Source organism: Diceros bicornis, chromosome 17 (assembly GCF_020826845.1).
Source record: "Diceros bicornis minor isolate mBicDic1 chromosome 17, mDicBic1.mat.cur, whole genome shotgun sequence".
Taxonomy (NCBI): Eukaryota; Metazoa; Chordata; class Mammalia; order Perissodactyla; family Rhinocerotidae; genus Diceros; species Diceros bicornis.
In genome coordinates, this window is record NC_080756.1 from 60733026 (window position 1) to 60757298 (window position 24273).

The 24273-nt window shown below is 49.0% G+C and overlaps 2 protein-coding genes across 2 annotated transcripts in view; both read left to right on the forward strand.

The window, feature by feature from the left end:
- ADIPOR2 (adiponectin receptor 2) overlaps positions 1–8089 on the forward strand; it is a 429864-nt gene extending 421775 nt beyond the window's left edge. Inside the window, exon 9 of the transcript XR_009222598.1 lies at positions 8077–8089. The gene's annotated coding sequence lies outside the window, so the exon portion shown is untranslated. The remainder of the gene's footprint in view (positions 1–8076) is intronic.
- CACNA1C (calcium voltage-gated channel subunit alpha1 C) overlaps positions 1–24273 on the forward strand; it is a 638289-nt gene that overhangs the window by 43696 nt on the left and 570320 nt on the right. The window contains exons 2-3 of the mRNA XM_058559143.1: positions 11580–11910; positions 16529–16634. Coding sequence (XP_058415126.1) covers positions 11580–11910; positions 16529–16634 — 437 coding nt within the window. The remainder of the gene's footprint in view (positions 1–11579; positions 11911–16528; positions 16635–24273) is intronic.

A 24273-nucleotide genomic window follows, 5' to 3' on the forward strand; every position in this document is an offset into this window, starting at 1 on the left:
GTGCATGGGTGTATTTGTATGTGTGATGTTTTTAGTATGTAAATATGTGCAGTGACCCCTCCCCCCCACAGTGCAGTCCCACCGATAATGGCAGGATTTCGGATCCTTTCACTAATAGAGGATCCTCGGAAAATGGAGCACTGTTTTCAAGGATCTCTGGAATCCTCTGTATTCTGAATTCTCTGGATAGATTTACTTTTTCACAAATTGACACTAATAATATTTGTGTGTGAGATGTAGCAATTTTTAAGAGGTGGTTGCTTAACATGGAGGATGTTCTTCTGGGAAAAGGATTTTTTTTGTAAAACAGCTTTCATGTTTTGTTTCACTTCACTGAAAATGAGGTACTCTTCTTTGGTGCCCTGAGGCGCTTTATATGTGGGCATCGGTAAAATAATTCTTATTAAGTAATACTTTGTATTTGGGCAGTACTTTCATAGACTTAATCTCATTTAGACTTTACAATTGTCTTGTGAAGAATGTATTATTATCTCTATTTTACAGATGAGTAAACTGAGGCCCAGAGAAGCTACATCATTTGGCACTTAGCAGTGTGGCTGGTGGTGTGAGTGACGGTCACTGGTCGGGGGCCTGGGTTCTGACACTCCGAGGCTGTGTAGCTGGAGGAAAGCCACTGTCTTCCTCTGACGTCCAGTTCTGCTTGAACTTCTTCGAAGGGCTTGCTGTTACATGGACGGCATGTCTTAGGCCTGGGCCTGAACCCAGGTGTCCTGACTCCGAGTCCCGGTACCTTTCCCTATGTGTGCACATGCCTGTTCATGCCTCATGGAGCTGAGCTGATAATAAATGGAACTGTTGTTAAAAATCAAGATGACAAGGAAAAAGAAAGGATCTTGCCCATGTTTCTAGGTTAATTTTCAAATCACCCGTTTCACTTTACCCTCAACCTAGGTACTTTTGTCTACAGAGAGCCACAGCTGGAGACACAGGGGTACAAATGGTCCTGTGTCCGGAGCTTAGGTTCCAGTCAGCACAGAGATGCGTGCTGGGTTTTCACAGGCCGTCTTGTCTCTGTGGCTGCAGGCAGATGCTTGTCCTTTCTGCAGTCCCAGGTTGGGAGGAGGAGCCTCCAGGCAGGCCAGGAGGGTGGGCGGCCAGTGTGCCAGGTGGGGTCTGTGTGTACCTCCCCCCTGCTCCCCCTACCAATGGGTGGTCAGCAGCTGGACAGGAATCTGACACTGGTTTGGCCACAGTAATGTTGGAAGTATCCTTAAACAATAAACAAAACCATAACTTTTTCCCTTTCTGATTACCAAAGAACCATTTATTGTACAGAATTTGGAAAATATAATAACAACGACAGTGGCTGGTACCTACAAGGTTCTTGCTGTCAGCACTATTCTGCAAGTTCCACATGCATTAACTTATCTGATCGTCACAACAGTGCTGGATAATAGACACTGTTATTATCTCCATTTTACAAAGGAGGAGTCTCAGAGAGGTTATGTGACTCCCCCAGTCACACACACTAGGTGGCAGAGCCAGAATTAGCATCCAGCCTGCCTGGTTTCTGAGTCTGTGGCCCCACGTGCTAGGCTGATCTGCCTCTGGAAGTAAATGTTACTTGCCACCTGAGATAACTACCAGGAATATTTTTGTGTGTTTCCTTTTAGTCTTCATTCTTTGAAAAAAACGTCTTTTATAAAATTAGGGTCCTACTGTATATACTGTTTTGGACCCTGCTTCTGTAGCTTAATATTATGTGGTGAAATTTTTTTCTATATTATATTTCAAAATATAATTTTATGGCTTCCTAAAATTCTGTCACAGGGTGTGCATTGATTTATCTACCTAGTCCCGCAGTGGCTGGCGCTGAGGTGATTTCCAGTTTGGCACTGGTGTAGTTCACACCGTGGTGAAGCCCAGGTATATGGCTTGCCCGAGTCTCTTAGTCCTACAGGATGGCTTCTGAGAAGGGTAGTGGAGTGTCTGAGGGTTTTAAAGACTCTCGTTAGGAGTACAAACTCACTTTCCTGACAGGGTTTATCAGCTGGTGCTCTGCTCTGGCAAAGAGGAAGAGGCCTAGCTGGATTCTGGAGCTCAGCCCCTCCTGCCCCGCGCAGGGCTGCAGGAGCTCCGGCCACAGTCAGACCTCCTCTCCCGCAGGGCAGAGAGGCTCCAGGCTGCCAGGGTTGGAGTCTGTGAGCTCTGAGCCCCCGGCCTCAGCACAGCCTCAGCTCTGCTGCAGGCACAGCTCTGCCATTGCATGGAGTCAGAGCCCTGGCCGTGCGGCTGGGCACTCACAGGACAAAATGGAGTTAGAAGTGTGACTGCTGGTTCCCGCCGGTGCCTGCCCACCTCAGTGGGTGACAGAAGCGGGAAGGGTGAGTATTAGCTAAGTGAGCCTTCCTGTCACCTGTCCTCCCATATGGCGAGAAGGAAGGAGGCGGGGCCACTGAATGTACCAAGAACTGTCCTCGCAAGGTAGCACTGCTTCATGTGTTCTAGGTCTGGTGACTGGGAGCAGTGCAGTCACTCCGTATCCCTTTTTCCTACCGATAAAATGGGGCCAAAACAGCAAAACCCTCAGTATCGTGGGGCCCGAAGTCTAAGTAATTAATATCATGAGGAAAAAACACATCACGGGACAAGTAGATTTTGAGGTACTCACTTATTCATTCAGCACACTTTTATTGAGCACATACCACACTCCAGGCTGTTCTGGGCTCTGGGGAGTACAGTGCTGAATGAAATAGACAGAGGCACCTGCTTCTTGGGGCAGGTCCCTTCTGATGGGGGCTAAGAAACAAATATTCACTTAGCATGTGAAATAAACACACATAACATGACACACATACTAACTTAAAATAATTGAATAATGGCATCTCCGTAGACTTCTGCCTAGAAATCTGTGAGGGCTAAATACAACTTTTGCAGAAGAACTTCCCTGCAGCAGGTGTGTTCTGAGCACCTTCTAGGTGCTGACCACTGTGCTAGGGCCTCTGAGGCCACAAAGCTGGTTCCTGCCCTCAAGGAGCTTGTGAATCATTGGGAGAATAGAGAAGGACCGCAGTCTTGGAGTGGAACTCCTCCCAGGCATTCACAAGCTGCAGCAAAGGAGAGGATGAGTCGGTGTTGGGCTCCTAGCAGTGCTGTGCCAGGCTACTGTAGCCCTCTTCCCCACTTTCTGCACCCCCCACTGGTCCCCAGACATCAGCAACCTGAAGGAGTTCCCATTTTTCTAGCTGGGTATCTGACCTCAGTCAGGGCCAGGTCTATTTTTTCACTACAAAGGCTGCTCTTCGGTCACACTTACAAAGCTGAAATGCTGACTTTCAATAATTTGAATTGGTCCTCAAGTATGTCCTATAGTTTAGGTTTGCCGTTACCAGGTGGTGATAGGTGCTGTAGTTCAAATAGCAAGAGGTTGCAATTTCCCTCCTCTCTCTGCTTGGAAACAAGAGAAAGAAGTATTTTATTATTATTGCAATTTATTATCTTTGGCTGGAGAGTATGGTTTAACTGTATCTGTCCATCTGCTTTTTGCCTGTTTTTCTTTCTTCTGCTCTCTGATGTCAATGTGACCTTGTACCACAGGGGAAATGGCTTTATGGTTAGCGTCCTCTAGCCAAGGTAATATTGGCCTTGGTCCTCTTCTCATGGAGGCTAGTTTGCTTCTAGTGGGAGTCCCTCCTATGATTCCTTTTCTTCTCTTTCCCTCCTTTTGACTAGTTGCCCTGTGAAGAATAGAGAAAAGGTTTAGTTTGCTGGGTCACTAGAAGGTGTGAACACCGGTAGCTTTACCACTTTTCTGGTTGGCTTGGGCTTCTGAAAGGCTCCAGGTTCTCTGCCTTTGCCCCAGTCACCAGAGAGAGGTGGGATGTAGAATAGAAAAGAGATGGTTTTATTTAAAGCAGTGCCTGATTGACTGAGTCGGGGAGATACAATCTCCACGCTGTCCTTGGTCTCTCACTGTCTCTTTGTTTTGGAGCAGATTTGACTACTGTGGTCATGGGCCCGTTTTGAGCATCCCCATCTCTCATAAACTGTGTTTGTAGCAGAGTGAGGGAAGAGGGAGGCAGAGAGAGTAAGAGAATGCTGTTGAAAATAGTGTGAAAATAGCTCAGGTCAGAGACATAGGAGGCAGATAGACGTCACCATGACTGGCACACTCGGAAGACCCTTTGGGTGTTCACTCTGGGGTGAGGGCTTCCATGTCAGCTGGGATGTCCTGGGGTGCTCTTAGGCCCAACTTAGATTGGGGGGAAATGTCAGTTTCCCCATCTGCCTATTGGGAAAATTAGTTTCTCATTCATTTTTCAAGAATGTTAGCCACTGAAAAATGACTTTTGGTTTTGTTGGGTCTTAGAATCTCTTATGCTTTGAAAACATGTCTTTTTGCATAGGGTGGTTGTTTCCTGATCTGAAAATCCACCCACTCGTCAGCATCTGAATCAGTTCTTGATTGCTTTTTTTTTCCAAGTTTCTTCACAGATTAGAATCAAGAGCTCTGTTAGTACTCTTTCCCTTTTCTCACGCTTTATTTCTTATCATGCTTTTTCCATCATGACTTCCTCTTAGTATAGACCTGTGCTGTCCAGTATGGTAACCAGTAGCCACATGTGGCTATTTAAATGTAAATTAATTGAAATTAAATAAAATTTAAAATGTAGTTCCTCAGTTGTACTAGCTACATTTCAAGTGCTTGATAGCCACAAGGACTGGTGGCTACCATATTGGACATCCCAGAATTATAGAACATTTTCATCATTGTAGATGATCTGTTGGACAGTGTGGCTATAGACCTCATGTCTCAGTCAAGGTTCAGACCTACAATAGACACTGCTGTAGCCATTTTAAGAGGAAAGATACTTAGTACAGGAATTTAACGGCTTACAAAGTAATTGGAAGGGTTGGGAGAGCAGGCTCTAGGCTGGGCCTCCAGGAATGACTCCCAGAACAACACTGTAGAACTCACCTGCTAAAAGAACTGGGATTTCAGTATAATTAGGAAGCTGGGGAATCTGGAAGTCACTGTGCCAAGAGCTGGCTCCAGGATCACACCACCTCATCTATGTTCCAGGGATCAGGAAGCCATTGCCAGAGCCTTGCCAGCTGGTGAAATAGATACCTTCCCCAAATGACTTAGTTTTAATTCATTTCTTGAGTTGGCCAACTCAGTAGTTACATCAGGAAGTCCAGCCACATGGGAGATTGGAAGTTGTAGTTTTTAGCTCTCTAGCCTCTGTAGGACAGGAATGCACAGCAGAAGGAGGTTGGAAGAGCTGTTGAGTTAGTCAGTGCACCAGTCTGCCACATCTGCCACATGGTGCTAAGCCAGACCTGATCCTTCTCTGGATGAGCACCACTGGGCTTGAGATGGATAGGACCTCGGGTTATCTTCTACGACCAAGAGACAGTATCTTCCTTGTTGATGTTTCCCGGCTATCTTTGTAACACACTAGATAGAGGAGATTAATGGCCTCCTGCTTTCTAGTCATTTGGCCATTAATGGGCAGAGAAAGCATGGTTTCTGCTTCAGGTTGGCTGCTACACTCTTAAAGGGAATGCAGGCCCCTTGTCACTACAGTGAGATGACAGCAAGAGCCACATGGGTGATCTTGGGTGACACCCTGGCCTGAGAGAAAGCACGTCCTTTGCACTGTAGAGATTGCGCAATGAGAGGATGGTTAGGACCTCAGGAAGAAGTGCATTTACAGTTCTCTCCTTTCTAGGTGTGAACTGCTGCTTCTTGCTCTCCATAGATCAGTCTGGGTTGTAGTTGTGTGTACAAAGGCTGGTCATTAGTAGTGGCCTCCTTTGTGCATGGCTGAAGGTACTAAGGTTAAAGGGGGAGGTCGTGCTGTCAAAGCAGGTCTGCAGCCCTGTACCTTTCTCCACACACTTGGCTAAATTGGGGGTCCCTTTATAGTGCCAGGGGTTTGGGCATCTCTGTTCAAGGATAGTATGGAGGCAAGGAGATGAGGAGCACACTGGCAGCCAGCATTTGAGCTCTGCTTATTTAGATTCGGGGATCAGGACTGGGAGTTTTGAGAAGAAATGATTTCAGCCCAAACCTGAAGTGTGAGAAGGAATCACCAAGCAAAGAGCAGAGGGAGTAACATTCTAAGTATGTGCAAGGGTACTGCGGCAGACAAGAAATGAGCATTTCTGAGGCGTGAAATGAGGCTGGTGTGTCAGGACTGCATTGGACCAGGCTGAGAGAGGACTGGGATGAGCTCAGAGAAGCAGGCCAGGGGCCAGTGTATGCAGGCTTCATAAGTCATGGCAAAGGGTCTGGATTTTGAAGAGATTTAACTGGGAGAAGGACAGGGCCTGATTTATGATTTATATTTCTAAAAGGTCACTCTGGCTGCTGCATGGAGATTGGTTTGGGGACAGGCAAGAGAAGTGAGAGAAATGTCAGGAGGCTGCCACATTCTGGGCAAGGAGTGGGTGGTGGCCTGGACAAGGGAGGTGACATGGGAGACGGAAATCATTGCTTACAACCTCTTCCCTCAGAAATCCTCCCTCACTACCACATCCGAGAAGTAAGCAGAAGAGCCTGAATAAGCCACCCTTTAGGGCATAGATGGGCTGACTCCAGCAGTTTCTAAGGTTTACCTGTTGTCTGCCTTCATCTTTATCATGACATCATCATCATTATAGTCATTAGCAATTGATATTGAGCATCTTCTGGGATATAGCCCTGGATCCGGTGCATGGGTAAAGGATTAAAGGAAAAAAATCAGCTTTTTCATCACTGAACACCTTTCAGGTTCCCAGCACCAGGCCTGACTCACAGGGGTACCAAGGAAGCATAAGCCACCACCTCCTGACTTGAACTCCTCGCTTGGCCCTTGCAGAACAGAATGACATGCAGCTGACCAGTTCCTGCTGGCATCTTGCCCTCATCCTGGTCCCTCAGAGAAGCAGCAGGTCCTGTGTGCAGGAGGAGGGAGCTGCTACTGTCACTTGACAAATGGGAGTCATTTTCTTATGTATGAGGGAGAGATCACTGCTGTGGGCACCCACCTGTTTGTGTGTGGCCTGATCTGCTAAGCTGCTGCCCTGGGGCTCGTTCAGGGATGAGAGCATCGTGGAAATAGTCTAGTAAGGCAGGAGCCAGAGCACACTTAAACAGTGGCATCTTTTCAGCTGGCAACCAGGAGACAGAGCTTTGAATCAGCTTTATAATTTGAAAATTGGTCTCTTTGCTTTGGGTAGTTATTTCGTGCTAACAAAAGCCATCAGGGACACAATGCTGCTTGCCCTTCCTCCATGGCTCTGCTCTGGATTCAAAAATGTTGAGTCCGAGATGAAGGTTTTTCATTCCTGGGATTCTTGGATAGTTGTGGCCCCTTGTCGTGGGGGACCTGGAGGTACGCAGGTCTGGGTGGGGAATCATCCCAGTGGGTAGGGGAGACTTGCTTGGAGAGGGAGAGGCCAAGCTGGGCCTTGAAGGCCAGCCTAGTGGAGGCCAGCCCCTAGGGGCCACACCTGTCTCACCTCTATGTGGCTCTGTGTTTACTGTGGCAGTGACCTTAGTCATGTCACAGGGCTGCAGCAATGCTCAGGGCTGCCAGGACGAAAATACTGAAGGTTGTTTTCTTGTCCGCTGGCTGGGGAGAGGTTGACATTCCGTTTTCACCCGCGGGCTTGTTTGTATGTGCTTTCTCCAGATGGTGCTCCAGAGAGGCCCTTGTGCTCTGGGAGTGGCTCACAATATAGATAAGGTCATCCATGGTGAAAGGTGGCTCAGAAGTTAGCCTACCAAGACATGGCTTTCAGAACCACCTCTTGGCTCCAGGGAGCCACGGCCATCTTGCTCTAGGAAGCCTTTGTCTCGACACATTGAGGTGCACAGGATGCACCCCACACAGCCTTTCTGAGGCGATGAGTCTGTTCTCACGCTGGTGCTTCCTGCCTTCTTCCCAAGTGTTTCCTGAAACCTCCTTGGTTTCTGGAACTGGCAAGTGGTGTGAGAGAGGGAGATTAAGACAATGCTTAGGGGTGAGTATGAAGGTTCGAGTTTGAAGACAGAAAGCTGGAGGAAGGTGTGGGGTGTAAAAGGCTTGTCGTGAGAAGAGAATCGGGGTCTGGAAAGGCTAACAGTGGTGGAGACAGGGCTGCTTTTATGTATGTGAGGGGAGAGGAGAACTTAGTCCAGGAACTAAAGTCTATTAAGCGTTGACAGCGCCAAACTGGGAGTCTAGGAAGTAAAAATTATATACCACAGATGGAACGGACACAACTAGAGTTCCAGCCTCTCTGGTGAACCCAGTAAGACATGAGACTGGACCCAGTCACTCCCAATGCTGCAAACAGAAACAGGGACACTTTCCACCTCCATTCGTTACAGAGGTGCCCGAGGGTTACTAACGGGCTGTTCCTGTGGGGGATGCTGTCCCGTGAAGCTCATATGAAACACAAAGGATGTTCTCAGGGTCAGAAATGCAGCCTCTTCAACCTCAAGGCTCCTAAGCCCAGTGGGAGGTGTGAGCTTTGCTTGTGGCCACGTCTGTGAGCACACATGTGTGCGTGCATGTGGAGTGCGTGTGTGAGATCTGAGGAGGTGGAGGAGAGTCTAGCAGTTAACTGTGAGCCCCGTGCTTGCTGCAGGAATCGGCCATTGTCTCACTTCATGACCTTTAATGAGTCAGATGCTCCTTTGTTTTCTTATGTGTTAAATGGAGATACTAATGCTTGCCGGGTATTAAAGCAGCTCTTGGGCTTCAGATGCCTTTATTAATTCAAATCCTGTCTTCTGTTTTTTCCCTCTGGGGTCTTATGAGAAAGGTGAAGGCCCAGCCTTATTGGTCTTCTTGCTTTTTGCTTAGGACCGACACAGAGTTCAGGAAGGACAGGGGCAGGGTGTGTGAGGGATCAGACCTCTCAGAGGACGTCTTGGGTTCTCTGGGATCCCGACATGCTGGTTAACGTACTTCACTCCTGGGGGGACGCAGCTGCCTGGAGCAGCTGGGGCAGAGGAGAGGAGAAGGGTGAAGGGAATATATGGTGAGACGGGAGTCAATGTCACGTTGAGAACATGGCCATGAATTGAGTATAGAAAAGAGGCAATTTTCCAGGCCCTAGGGAGTGGGAGTGGGATTCTTGTGCTGTAAAGACCAGATGGCAGTAGTGCAGGAGGCAACTGTCGGGGGACAAGAAGGCAGGAGACCAGCTGGTACTAAAGAAGACCTGATGTGCTCATCTTGGTATCATACAGGGGTGGGACATATGGGGCATCTGTGATACCATTCCCTGCCTTTGTGCCCATGGTGGACATCACTAATCTATCACAGTCTGCTCTCCTGTTGTGCTCAGAAAAGTCTCCGAGTCCTTCAGGTACAGTATTTTGGACAGGAATGCCAATCAATTGGCATATGAGTGGAAACTTATTGTCTGTCACTGGTGTGATGACGGAAAGGATGTAGACTTTGGAATCGGGCAGAAATGACAGCCCAGCCAGGTACAACTTTTGTGACACTGAGCAAGCATGTTAGTCAGGTCTTTTTTGGTTGCAAGAGACAGAAACCCAATGCAAATTAGCTTAAGCTAAGTTACTTAAGTAATGAAATTGAAAAGCTCAGAGTAAGGCTAGCATCGGGCATGGCTGGGTGCAGGAGCCCAGTGAGGTGAAAATGTTCTGACTGGCTAAGCCGAGTCATGTGCTTATCTCTGAACTGGTCCCCTCGGGGACAGGGCTGGTGGTGGGGGTTATAGGGTCACAGAAGGTCACACTGGGAGCAAAAGTTATCTTAAAGTCAAACATAGAAGGATCAGCCTAAGAGTTGGGGAGAGGAGACTGGGAGAGGCGCCAGGTGCTCATCTGAATGCTAGTGAGTGGCAGTGAGGAGAGGAAGGGGCTCCACTAGGACGTTGTTTCTGGGAGCAGCAGCTTCCCTGGAAGCCCCTTGTGTACACTGAGCAGAGAAGAGTGTCCGTGTCAGGGGACTCAGAACTGACGTATGTGCAACTGGTCTGGCTGCTCTGGCCACAGTCTCCCAGGTGACTGACATGGCATCCAGATGCCAGGCTCTCTGCCACAGTATTACCCCATTCTCTGTGGCTTTTCTTGATCCTGCTGCACCTGGCCAGTTGACAAGTCTCAAGGTCATGCATCTGTTCTGGAGTGTGCAGGTTTAGGCCCAGGCTGGGCTGATCACTTGGCAGACTTTGTGGGATTCTGGGGTGAGGCATCTGGCTGACCAGACTGAGGAGTGCCCACCAAGTATGTGTGGTGTCTTAGGCACAGTCTTGAGGCAACTTGAGGCAACGTTGTAAAGGCAACTTTGTTGCCTTTAAGCCCGAGCACTGCAGATGCCCCTACTCTGGATTTCGTTGGTTCCTACTGAGGTTTCCTTCCTGACAGTGTCCCTCTACCCTGACCCTGTCAACTCCTGCCACACACAGCTCCCTTCCCCAGAGAGCAAATGCTATATAACAAATCACCTCAAAACAAAATGGCTCACAGCAGTGAACATCTTGCTATCTCCCACATTTCTATAGGTCAGGAATTCAGGAAGGGCTTGACTGGGCGCTTCTGGTCTCTCTCATGAGGTTGCAGTCAGATGGTGAGTAGAGTGGCTGGGGGCTGGCTGGAACTCTCTGTCTGCATGTGGTCTCTCCATGTAGGCTAGTTGGGCTTCCTCACAGCATGACGGCCTCAGGGCTATCAGGCTGCCTCACGGGGTGGCTGGCTTACCCCAGAGTGAGCATCCTGTGAGAGCAGAGGGATGCAACATTGCTTTTTGTGTCATAGCCTTGGAAATCACATACCATCATGTCTACTGTACTTTATTAGTCAAAACAATCACCAAAAGCCTACCCCATTTCAGGAGGAGGGGGCATAGATCCCATTTCTCAGTGGGAGGGATGTCAAAGGATTTGCTGATATGATCTGAAACCATCTCAGACCCCTACCCCTCCTATCCAACCAACACTCAGTGCCCAGATGCGTTTGAGGTCCCTAGGTGTAACCTTACTTTGGTCCAACCCCCTTATTTTATTATACTCATTTTTATTTTTTGGAATTCAGGTGCAGAGATTTGAGTGACTCATAGTCTTCAGTTTATGTGCATTTGTCATCATTGATTCATGCAGTGGCTCTCTTGTTCACTCATTCATTCATTCTTCCTTTTTATCCCCATATCCTACTCCTATTTTCCTCCTCACATTCCTTAAACAACCATTCTATTCTATCTAATGAATATCCTTTTATTTGTATGTCTTATATAAATGTATTTTAATTTACATATTTTGCATTGCTTATTTATCTTTTTCTGCATCCTCCCTTTCTCACTAGCACCATGTTTCTAAGATTCATACATGTTGTAATGCATACATCTCATGTCTTGTTTGCCTAAAATGAGGCAATGAGACCAGAGAGGGAGAGTGACATATCCAAGGTCACAAGACTGAACTAGGACCAGAACAGATTTCCTGACTCTCTCTTCTCAGCATCACACACAAATGTTTCCATGTGCCACTTCCAGGCTCCTGCAATGGTTTGAAATAAGATTTTTAAGAAATTGTGAGTCTGGAGTCCAGAGCATATCACAGGGTCTCCTGTTTTCTCCCTGGTAACTGTTGTCCTCTGTCCTCTCCTCCTGTAGGTTCCAACTATGGGAGCCCGCGCCCAGCTCATGCCAACATGAATGCCAATGCGGCTGCGGGGCTTGCCCCTGAGCACATCCCCACCCCGGGGGCGGCCCTGTCCTGGCAGGCAGCCATCGATGCGGCCCGGCAGGCCAAGCTGATGGGCAGTGCTGGCAACGCGACCATCTCCACCGTCAGCTCCACGCAGCGGAAGCGGCAGCAGTATGGGAAACCCAAGAAGCAGGGCAGCACGACCGCCACACGCCCACCCCGCGCCCTGCTCTGCCTGACTCTGAAGAACCCCATCCGGAGGGCGTGCATAAGCGTCGTTGAGTGGAAATATCCTTTGTGCTCTGAGCTGGGCAGGGTATCCCTAGGAGCCCCAGTGGGGCCAACCCCCCAAGGCCTACCAGCCAGTGGGCTGTGTTGTATGTGCTGAGCCTATAAAGTGGTTCTCACACCTACTGCATCTGTGTCACTGGGGTGCTGTTAAAATGCAGAGTTCTAGTCCTACTCCAGACTTGATGAGTCAGAATCTCTGGGCCAGGGCCTAGGAATCTGTATGGCAAGCTCCCCAGGTGGGTTTTTTTTTTAATGTATATATAATAAGCAACACTTGAGAAAATGAGCCTGACAGGTTATGAAATAGCATCTTACCTGAGCTTGCCCAGGGACCCATGGTGTGTTGGGTTCATAGTGGTGACACACTGCTCCTCCATAACCTTCTTTCCCTCCATGGCACGGTACTGGTATAGTTTCACAACCCCCCCTCTCTCTAGGGAGAAGGAGCCCAGGAGATGCACAAGGGTAGTAGTCAGTGACTCCAGCTCTTGGTTCAAGGCCTGGGAGCAGTGGTTCTCAATCTTGGCTGCACATTGGTGTCGCCTGGGAAGTTGTAACAAAATACAGGTGCCTGAGCTCCACCCAGGCATATTTTAAAACTCGCCAGGTGATTCCAGTGTGCAGCCAAAGTGGCGAACACTGGCCTGGAGTTTTAAACACAGATCCACTTTGTATGTATGGGAACCAGTGAGTGGGTCTTTCAGAGAAAATGGCTTTGAAGGGTTGGGCTCTCCCCGTGGAATTACAGGCCCCTTAACGTCATAGGAATTGTGGGTTGTAGAGATGGAAAGGGCCTTAGAGATCAGTAGGTCCACCCCTGACTTCCCCCAGCGGTGACGCTGAGCCCCACAGGAGTGACTCTCCAGAGTTACACAGTCAGTGACAGACGAGACTAGAACCCTGGCACCTAGCATTGGCATTTTTATAGTACGAGGTCATTCAGGCAGGGCTACCATGCCTCTTGTGGTTCCGGATGAGAGTGTTAGGTTTCATTCATGAGTTTCTATGGAAAGATTTAAAAGTCTTGGTCGTAGTTAAAAGGTAAAAGAAGATGACTTGGGAGAGAAGAAAGTTTCTGTTTGGCAGGAAATGTTAGTTCTGTAAATGTCTGAACCCTGCAACTCAGAAGTAACTTTAAGAGAAGGCAGTTCAAGCCAAGTGGCAGCTGCAGAGCTGGCCAGTCTGTCCTGAGTGGCCAAGCGTGGTTCCGGTTCCTGGATGACTGGGTGAGAGACTCAGCTTTGAGTGGCCCCAGAGGCTGCTGTCATCGCTGCTCACAGCAGAATCATGGAGTGGGAGAGCTGGGGGACCAGAGTGGGAGACACTGAGGCCTGGAGAAGCTGCAGAACTTGCCCAGATCACACAGCTGGCGATTGACAGAGCTGCAATCCCAAATCCATGCACCTCCCACACGCATGTGGCTGTAGTATAGAGAAAAGGTACTAGGTGGATGTTCAGGGGACACCTGTCGTCCAGCCCCTCTGGGACACGGTGGGACCTGGATCTGGGTCCTGAACACCCACCCCATTGCAGCCCTGCCACCTGTGTTCTGAGTGGTCATGGGCCACCCAAACCCCAGAGCTTGTTTCCTCATCTCTAAAAGGAGTAACTGCAGTCACTTCCCAAAGTATTAGCAAGAGCTGCAAAACCCAGACATGTGCGAGCACTAGCCCCTCATGAGACGTGTTCAGGGCGTGCGGTTAACTTCGAGTCTACCTTCCCCTTCTGGGAGGGACGGCACCCTGACGAGGAGTACTGAGTGCAGAATGAAGTGCCGGGTGACGTATAGACCTGGGAAGAAGGGAAGAGAGGGCAGAGTGGTAATAATACACAGGGCAGGTGTGGAAGCACGGAAGAGGGAGGAGCGCAGGCTCCCTAGTGGAAGGGCAGGACAAGCTGTCCACAGAGACCGGCCAGGCGCCGGGAGGCTGGATTCAGTGAAAAGACCCTTGACTGAGTCAGCAGCATGTTAACAAGGCGGTTACCCAGTGTGCCCACAGTGAGTCTCAGCCACCTCATTGCACCCCCAACTTGGGCAGAGGGGTGCTGCAGCCACCCTTCCTGGGGGAACATGCCCTCCCTTGCAGGAGAGGAAGTGGGCCCAGCCTCGGCAGCACTAGTTGGGGTCATTCTCAGATTGCCTTGGAAGGGGAGCTGGATGGGTAAGGAGATGGTCTGGAGTGCTAGCCAGTCAGTGCTCCTCCAAAGAGTGGACTCTGCCGCTGTCGTTAAGAAGAGAAGGCAGTTTTAAAAAAATGCTCTGGTCTTCACAGGTGACACAGAACGCTTCCAGGGCTCACCTGGGTTTTCCTCTGCTTTGCACCCGATGGCTTCTCTTATCTGCCTGATTGCCTTCTTTACACATTGCCTTCCCCAGCATTAGCTGGCACTTTTAGCATAAGATGGTGGATAGATAGCCTGAATGCAGGGAGGAGGGAGAGGGGGGGAGGGGGAGCTGATAGCCCAGGAAACGCCCCCGAGCTTAGTTAGCCGTCACTCACCTTGGGGGAAGGAGGAGCTGACGCTTGAGGGCTGGATGGTGAGGTCTGGCTCAGTTGAACTGATGTGCCCTTGCCCTGCTGGGGAGCACAGGGCACAGATGATGGGAATGAAACTGACCAGCCTCTGGGCTGAACGTCACTTTTCTGAGCAGGTGGGAAAAGGGTTGGGAGGGAAGAGGTGATGGGGTAGGAGGTCTGAAAGAACTAACTTCCTAAACATGCTTTAGGGCAGCTTTAGGACAGAGCCTTACAAACCCAGACTCTGGAGCCAGACTGCTTCAGTTTGAATCCCATCCTACCACTAGCTATGTGACCTTGGGCAAATTAATTTAACCTCTGTGCCTCAGTTTCCTTATTTAGAAATGGGAATAATTGTACATTCCACTCAGGGTGTTTGTGTAGAGCGGTTAGAACAGCCCCTGGCACAGAGTCAGCTCTCGATAAATGTTAGCTACTGTCCTTCTCCTTACCATCACTGTCATCAGCAGCATCACCATCATCATCATTTGTTCCTTAGCCAACTCCAGGGGCAGCATGGCATGTTGGAAAAGATGAGTTGGTAGGTCTGGTTCTGGTCTTGGCCCTGCTGTTTGCCAGCCTGGGATCTGGTATTTTCTACATCTGTCAAGTTGGGAGGTTGGACAGGTCCACTGCATACCATCTTCTGGACATCGAGGCACAGAGAAAATGACAACCTTCATGAGGTGTGCTGGGTAAATGGACCCTGAGCTATACCCATGGGGCCAAGAAGATCAATAACGGCACCCAGGCTAGGAAGCCCTGGACTAGATAATCACTAAGATTCCTTCTAGGCCCAGAGTTGCCCTGTAAACACAGGTGAGAGACTGTTCATGGCAGGGGAATGAACACTGGACTCTGCAGTCAGGGAATCTGGGTTCTAGTCCTGGCTGGTCAGGACCTACTGTGGGGTCTTGGGAAAGTTTCTCAGGCTCTCTGGGCCTCAGAGGTTGGACTAGATGATCTCTAAGGTCTCTTCCTGCTTCAAGATTTGTTAACTTTGTGAGTACAGGTTTCCCTGGGAGATGAAGTTGGTCCCTTCCAGGAATTTCCATCCCCTTTCTCTTCCTCCTGTTGGCTCCCTGGATCAGGCTGGAAACTTGGCAGTGTTGGGAGGTGGGGGAGGGGGGCTGGAAGAGCACAAACGGGGCCCTTCCTCTAAAGCTTCCCCTTTCTGGCCTTCAGTTGTGGGTGCAGAGTAGAAGGGGTGTTACCACGTTAGCTCATCTTTCTCTTGAGAATGTACTCTGCCCTGATATTTTGATAAAGAAATCTGGGCACAGGCACCTCCCTGAGTGCACTGCTGCGGGTGAGTGGGTCGTGGCTTATCTGTCTAGACCCAGCACAGACCAATGGTGGAGGCAAGGGGACCTCGAACGTGAGCCTTGCCCACTGAAGACAGGCCTCCACAGCCTGAAGAGGTTTAGGTGTTCTCCACGGAGCTGTGCCTTAGAGGACAGGTGGCTGCCCTTCCCTATTCGCACCGTACACATGCTGCCATGCTTTTGCGGGGCCAGGCCCTGGCCCTTCAGGTTCTCTGGAAGCTGTCAGAGAATAAGGGAGAGGAAAAAAACATTCTAAGCTTTAAATTAAGAGATGAAAAATAAAATCTCCAAATTGCAGCAAAGTCTTGAAGTCAAATCTCTGCCTTACATCCCACTCTGTCCCCCCTCTCTGGTCCCAAGCTTGTTTGAGTCCCCTGGTGGCAGCGTGTAAGCCATGGGGAAGGACCCTTGGGGACGGCGAGTCCTGACTGGGGCAGGCCCTGCTCTTTAAAAGTAGCCCCGAGCACACATGCCGAAAAATGAAGTCCAAAGCAATCTAAATAAATAAAAGATGGGGAAAAAAGTTTTTAGAAATCTGTGTTTACTCTGGCACGCGACTGGCCTCCACTGCTTTTGACATATTAGGAAAATTTTTGGCGGGGACCCATTAGAAGCGCTTAAAAAGGCATATGTTTCTTTTCAGAATACAAGGGGCTTGGAATGTATTGTCTAAACAAAATTCTTATGAATCTTTGATTCATTTTTAAAATATATACCTATATGAATGTTTGTTTCATTTGTGCTTTCTGTGGTATTAACTTCCTTAACTCCCTTCCTCAGACCATTTGAAATAATTATTTTACTGACTATTTTTGCCAATTGTGTGGCCTTAGCGATCTATATTCCCTTTCCAGAAGATGACTCCAACGCCACCAATTCCAACCTGGTAAGTCCGCCGTCCGCACCCCGCCCCCCGCCCCTTGGTGGAGGATGGAGCCTGGATCACACGGACTCACGTTGGGATGTGGGAGAGAGGCGCGAGTTGTGTTTGACGTGTGCAAAAGTGCTGCCACGCTCGGATCTTCAGTGCTCTTTTGCTCTTTATTCAGATCAGCACTTGTCTCATCACCGCCTGTTTTCAGAAGGAATATTCCAGTTAGGCAGCAGTGAGCTCTGCGTGTGTGCTTGTGTTTTGAGTAGCTATGACGTGCTGCGTGAGCTGCAGGTGTTGGCGGGAGGGAGCTTTGCTTCTGGGATTATTTGTTGAGTTGATATTCAGTGCCTTTGTGCCATTGGTAGGGTTTGCTCAGGAGATCTGGAGGATTGTTGCACGATAAATAATTTCTAGGAAGCTTTTAGGAAAGTTTGCTTTTGCAGCCAAGACGTATTATTTAGTTGAAAAGGTTTTATTTTCTTGGGAAAGGCAGCTTTCCATTTGGATTGTTGGGAGGCCAGTGCTGGCAATTTGAGGTTAGAATCTGTCCATGGAAAAAGTGCAGAGTGTGTTTACTTTTGGCTGAGCATGAAGTCATTACAAAGGCCTCTGCTCCGTCTGGGCATGGGAGGAAAAGAGCTCTGGAATGCAGCTGGCAAAATTGGGGCACTCTGGGATGCCTCTGCTACAGGCCTGTAGGAAAATCCTGTCTCTCTCCCCCTGCCCTGCAAAGACACCATAACTTACCGTGTAATTCCCACAAAGCGCATCTTTCCCCTGTCGTCAACACCTTCCTCTAGCTAGTGAGACTGGACTGCCTGACGAGGTGGTTTCTAAAAGAAGCAGGAGGGTTACAGGAGTCTCCTCTCCGTGGTATGGCTGCTCCTCATGTCATGGGTGTAATTCTTTTGCTTTTTAACTTTTGACATTTTCTTTGGCTCCTTCAGCAAGTAAATCTGATGCACGTTTTAAACTTCTCTGCCGTTTTCCCATTTTTTACAGTTAGCGCCAGCTCCATATTGAGTACGGTGTTGGGTGTGAGCCAGGCTGCTGCGTCTTATGGCTTGCCTTGGGGCTGTGTGTTGGAGACAGGTTCCAGAGCTGGCCAGCGAGCGCCGAGTGATGACATGGCCGGAGTTGGCCGGCAGAGCATTAGCCACAGTTCATGCGGGCTTCTGAGGTGTGACCTTGTCTCTTAATAGGCAAGAAATCTTTACTGTGTCAAAATAAACACAAGCAAAGTGTCTCCCAAATGTACCCTGGAAAAGCATCCCCTGGAGAGGAGCATCTCTCATTGGTTACACTTCCTCTGTGTGCACCTTCCTCCCCCACCCCAGGGCTCCCCCAAACCCCTGCAGCTTAACACTTAATGTGCATCTTATAAAAAGAAAAATTGTGTCTTGTTCTGAAGCCAGTGAAGCTTTGGGTCTACTCTAGGCCCAGGCAGTTGTGAAGTGGGGAGAGGAGTGTGCTTGATCTTAGGCCCCAGAGATGGCACCATCACAGGGGCCTTGTTATGCAGGGCGCTTGGGGAGCTGCAAGAGAGGGAAGCCTGGGCTGGCTGAGGTCCCTTCCGGGAGGTGGAGGGGAGAAACCCCACCATAGAGTGAAAGGGGTATTCTAAAACTAAGTGGTGATGATGGTTGCACAACTGTATAACTTTACTAAAAATCATTGAGTCCTATACTTACATTGGGAAAATTTTATGGTATGTAAATTATACCTCAATAAAGCTGTTTTTTAAAAAAGAATAACACCAGCATGCGAGCCCACACCTCTCAAGGCCTCACAGGGTCAGGCTTCTGTTGCCTGTTGCTCCTCTGTTCCTTCCCAATGAAGGGTGAGGTTAGATAGGTGGAAGGGGCGGGGGGACAGCCAGTGAACTTAGTGACATTACACTAGGAGTTTGAGGAGTGCAGAAGAGAGTGTGGGAGTTTGAACAGGGGCTTCAAGTTGCTAAGGCAATTCCTACCTCTGTCAAGCCATGAGTCAGGCAGAGACTTACTAAATTAAGGAGGTAGGGTCAGGTTTCCTCCATCCTAAATACACACACACACGCGCGCACACACACACACACACACACACACACTTCCCTAATTCTGCTAGCTCTATCCCTGAGCTTCCTTTGATGGAGAGAGAGATATATGTATAAATTTTTAATTTTAGGTTTTTTTGAGAAAGAGTCTGTGTGTGCCACCTCTGCCAGTTCATTTTTGCTCTGTCTTCAACTCCTTGCTGTCTGTCTTCCATCCCATCTCTAGAATGTAACAGATATAGATCTCAGTTGGCAAACTCAGGAAGGAAAGAAATGTGACTTGTTTTTGCTTTCCTGTAACTGAACATGATGTCCGGTTGGAGACTCCCTTTGGCCTGGAGGCATAAACCTTGTCTCTGTAAATGCAGGGCTCTCAGCCCTTTCCCTGGAGGTGTAGCTTAGTTCTGGGCACTTCTCTAGGGCTACTGCGTTATGGGGCCGAGGGGAAATACTGCTCTTGGCGTGGTCGATCCACACTGTTGAAATGGCCTTGTCCCTTCTAGAAGGATCTTGGTCTTTGATCCCTGCGGGTAGTATGGTCTCTTGTTCCCCAACACGGAGTCTCTTCAGCTCTGCTTCTCTCTTGGCCACTTCTGGGGCTGTGGGAATGGGGACAGGGTGAAGATTTCAAGGGCCCCTTCTCAAGGGCACAGTCCAGGGTCTCACTCATTTTTGTTTCCTCTCTAATACTCCCATATTCACCATCTTGAGATCTTTGGACAGCGTCGTCCAATAGACCCCTTCTCTGGTCTTCCAGACTGTCATCAAGGCCCTGACCTATGCTCCTTGAACCCAGAAGCCACAGTCTGACTCCTTTTCTCTGCATTCCACTGTCATACCTTCTCTGGGGCAGTGAAAGCCACCGACTTAATGCGGGGGGGCACGGTGGCCAAGGAGTATTAGAAAACCCCTAAAACAAGGAACCAAGCAAAACCCACATCAGCTTATAGATCAGGATATTATTCTACCCCATGGACATAACCAATATGAGTATAATGATCTGGGTCCTCCTCTTCCTCCTCCTCTCCACAGCATCTTATGTTGTCAAATGCCCCTTTGCAGAACTCTTTTACCCCTTGGCTTTGGGACATAGTTGCTATTAAGTCTCCTATCTCTCTTACCATTTTCTTCCTGCTGCTTTTAGCTTCTCTTCTTGCTTCTACTGGAACTTTTTCCAGGGTGCTATCCTGGCCCTCTTATTTTCTTTTTCTGTGCTCTCCCTTGGTGAGCTCAGCTACTTCCACAATTGACCTTCCCTTTCTAGGCAAATTGTTCCCAGACTTACGTCTCCAGCTCTAAGCTCTTTCCGAAGGCCTGGACCAGTATTTTCTACATTAGAGAGGCCTGTGGACCAGTGCAGTGACTCTTGAAACCAGCTTGATTATTACAACCACCTGGAGAGCTTCAACGATACAGATTCGATGCTTTGATAGATCTGATCAAATTTGGTAGTTCTGGGGCATGGCCTGGGAATATGCATTTTGAAAATTCCTCACTGGGGAAGGGGCCTAATGATCCGTCAACTTTGGGAGCTACTGACCTCTTGGATAGAGCAGAATTTGAGTTGGGCAGACCTGGGTTCAAATCTTAGCTTCACCACTTTGTAACTCTGAGTCTTAGTCTGAAGTTATTTGGTCTTTCTGAACCTCAGTTCCCTGGCCTGTGAGATGGAGGTGACGTCCCCTCACAGGGTTCTAGGGAAGGATAAGGCAGACGATGAGCATGAAGTGCCCAGTGAGGTCTTGGTACACGGTCATGTGTGCCAGGAAGTCTTGCTGATACCTCAAACAAACAAGCACAGATAGAACTCTGCCTCACTCCCGTCACACAACCCGTCCCCCAAAGAAAACGAACAAAACCCTACACGAATGTCCCCGGCCCGGTCAGTGGCGTTGCTGACCTTCTTGTCACGCAGAGTCGTCTTGAACACCTTCTTCCCCTCACTGTGCTCAGCTGACCAGGCACCTAGATGTGGAAATTTTTATTGGCAACATATCACATTTATCCTTTTTTCTATTTCCAAAGTCATTTGTTTAAACTTTCTGTGCCTTAGTTTCTTCATTTGTAAAATGGGAATAGCAACAATAATAGGATCTATCTCACAGGTTGCCGTGAGGATTAAACGAGACAAAACATATAGAAGATTGCTGTAGTCAGGGCTCAGTGTTAGGTATTATTGTTGCTGTTGATACCATCATGCCATCCCCATCATCCCAGCCCAGGCCCTCACTGTCTTTTGCCTGGACTAGTACGATAGCCTCTTTCCTGGTGTTGTACCTCTAATGTTTCTTTGCATGGGTCCATCTTATGCTTCTTCAGTCATTTGGCAAACATCCATGCCAAGAGCCAGGCACTATGTTTGGGATACTTCAAGAGACAGACCCCATGTCTAACAGAGAAGATTAACATGTAAACCGATGTTTGCAAATAGTGAAAGGTCTTACAAGGGGTCAGGGCGTAGGGAGGAAGGACTGATTCATTTTGCTTTTGGGAAAGGAATAAGGAAAGGCTTCACATGGGAGGACATATTTGAGTTGCATCCCCCAATAAGAGGTGATTTCCAGGCCAAAAGCAGCATTTCAGGCTGAGGTATATGCATGTGGAAAGGCCCTGTCGTCGTGCCCTTTATGACCAGAGGACAGGGTGCTGATTTCAAGTGAATGAGAAGAGCCAGGTGATGAGGGGCTTCATAGCTCACGCCAGCAGTTGAACTTACCTGTGGGTGATGATGAGGAGACCCTGAAGATTTTCAGAGTGGGCGAGTGCTGGGTCCAGAGGCATATTTTCGAAAGGGTGCTTTTACAGCATGAGGAAGATGGCTCAGAGGGAGGCCTCACTGTTTGTGAAGAGAAAAGGAAACCGCAGAAGTCCAGATGCTAGTGACAGTAGGGATAGACAGGAGGGTGGTGGATCTAGGGGGTGAACTTGCCTGGGCTTGTGACCAGCTGGACACTATGGACAGAGGAGAGAGCTGACTCCCGGGATGGTGTTGTGGGTAACTAGGTGCCATCAGCCAGGAGAAGGACTTGAGAAGAAAGGTCACATTTAAGGAGGGGCATGAGGGGTACAATTTGGGATTCGTTAAGTGAGGAGCCCATGGAATGTGCAGGTGGAGATGTCCACCAGGCAGTCAGTATGGGTCAGGAGCTTAGGGGACAGTTCATGCTGAAGAGAGAGACTTGGGGGGAGTAGGAGGATGGGTGGAAGGAGAAGCCACAGGCCTGGCTCAGAGCACCAGGGTGGAGGGGAGAGGAGCTGAGTGCCAAGACTGGAGACTGGGGAGCACTGTGTGTGCGGAGTGGGAGGATGAGGAGGAGCCAAGAACGGGCGTGAGGCAGGTTTGGCCTGAGAGGCAGGAGGGGAATCGGAGAGAGTGGAGTCAGAAGCTAAGGGAACAGGAAGTTTAAAAATATGAAAGAGGGATGGGCTGCTGGTTCAGACTTGTCTTGATGACAACTCAAGGCCACCAACAAGAGGCCTGGCCTGTTGTGAGGAGAGCTGAGCTTAGGGCTCCATGCAGGAGCAGTGGACCTCAGTCGTGTTTGTACCCTCACCAAGGCCCTGGAGTAGTAGGTGCATCGTGAGCTTCATTGACTGAAATATTCCCCTTCTTGTGCCAGAACATAGTTCCCAAATTATTTAAGTACCCCTAATATGAAGCCTGAGAATTCCCCTGTTACTTGCAGTTTTTTTTTTTTTTCAAATGAAGAATTGCTCTTTCAGAGTCCTGCTCTGAGAAATACAAAGGAGAGATGATGATGCACCTACAGCAGTGGTTCTCAAATCTCAGTGGCATTAGAATCATATGGAGAGCAGGTTAAAATGCAGATTCCCAGGCCCTGCCCCCAGAGAGTCTGAGTATGGTATGGGCTGGGGAGTCTGCACTTTAGCAGGCTCCCCTGGTGATTCTGATGCAGGGCTTATGGGCTGCTCTTTGAGAGCAGTGACCTAGAATGTTCACCATCGTATGAGTGGATCACCTTCAGCTCTGTCTCTCCAGTCTGCTGCTGTCTGCCCACAAGCTCTCTCGAAGGTCCAAACAGAAATATGAGACACGTCAACTGCCGAGAGGTTTCCCACTCTCTTGGGTTCAAGAATAATCTATTTAGCAAAGCGCATGCACACTGGCACAGAATTAGAAGAGTCTTCTTTTCGCGTGTACTTGCAAATTCACATCTGCGCTGCTCCTGCCTGCAGATTTGTCACCTTCCATCCACTCGCGCAGACCTCTCCTTTCTCCCACCTGCTTAATATAATCCCCATTTATTTTTCTAGCACTTTGCTTTCTTCTCTTTCCAAGAGATGAAAAATATTCCAGTCTAGAGTTTTTTAGATGGTTCTCTCATTATTTAAGTACAAGTCTGTTTGTTTTATGCTCCAACATACACTTTTGTACCCAAATCCATGATCTTTATCTTTTCCTCATGCTAGTGAAGCATAATGAAACCTGAACTCGCCCGTGACGTGACGTTTCTTTCTTGTTATTCACAGTCTCCTTATTGGCAGTGCCACCCACTCTGCAGTACATGGTTTATAGTATACCAACTGTACACCCGTTCTACCAGTAGCTGTTACCCAGTAGGTAAATTGTATGATGTCTAGGGAGCAACCTCTGCGAGCTGAGCGAACTCATTGTGTGTGGAAAACTCCCAAACCCTCAGGTCCACAAAGACTTGGCTTGAGTTGAAATAGTAAGAGAATATATTTGGCATTTGACCTTGTGTAAAGAACAGTGCTGTGCACTCTCTGGAGTGAGAGCCAGGCTTGAAGCGGAAGTGGAGAGGAGAAAGGAAGAGGCCAGAAAAGGAATCGTTTTGGGGCTGAGCTTTTCTTCTCCACTGGGGCTGGGAGAGGAGAGAGCTCAGGGGAAGGGGTTCATCAGAGGGGCTTGAGCTAGACCAGGAAGAAGGTTGGGATGTCTGATTTTCCCATTTATTGCTGTGAAATTGGGGCAGTAATGACAGTGCCATCATAGGCTGGTTGTGAGGATTAAATGAGTTAACCTGCTGAGAGCCATGCCTGGCTCAGGCAGATGTGTGTTGTCCTTTAGAATTCACAACCAGAGGCTGAAAGCCATCCCCCCCGTCCCTGGAGGTAAGTCAGAATCAGAGGCACTTCAGGCTAGCTTTTGCCTCAAAAGGGTGGGAGAGGAGACAAAAAGCTCTTGTTTCTGGCAACTCTGATCCAGCAAGATTGGCGAGCGTCTGTGCGTGCCTCACCTTGTTGTCTCACTGCAGAGGGAGGGAAGCAGAGGCATTCATGCCAAAGGAAGAGCCGCAAATGGAGAGCCTTGGGTGGCCGGTGGAGACTCTACTCCCCACAGGTGTTTTGCGCCTGGAACAACCCTGTGTCCCTTCCCAGTCATAGCACAGGGAGCCAGGGTGTGCCTGAGCACTGTAAAGTTGAGGTTCCCCCATTCCCACACGGTGCTGGGCTAAAGACACCCCCACGGGGTCCTGCATGCGGACTACCACCAGTTCTGAGGTGAAGCTGAAGCCTGCCCAACGGGCTCTGGAGGGATGTGCGGCCCCGAGTCAGAGGCTTCTATTTGAGAAGTGAGTCAAGATGCCAGCTGGAGTGTCCCTAATCTCCCTGCAGTGAGCTGTGGTTTCTTTT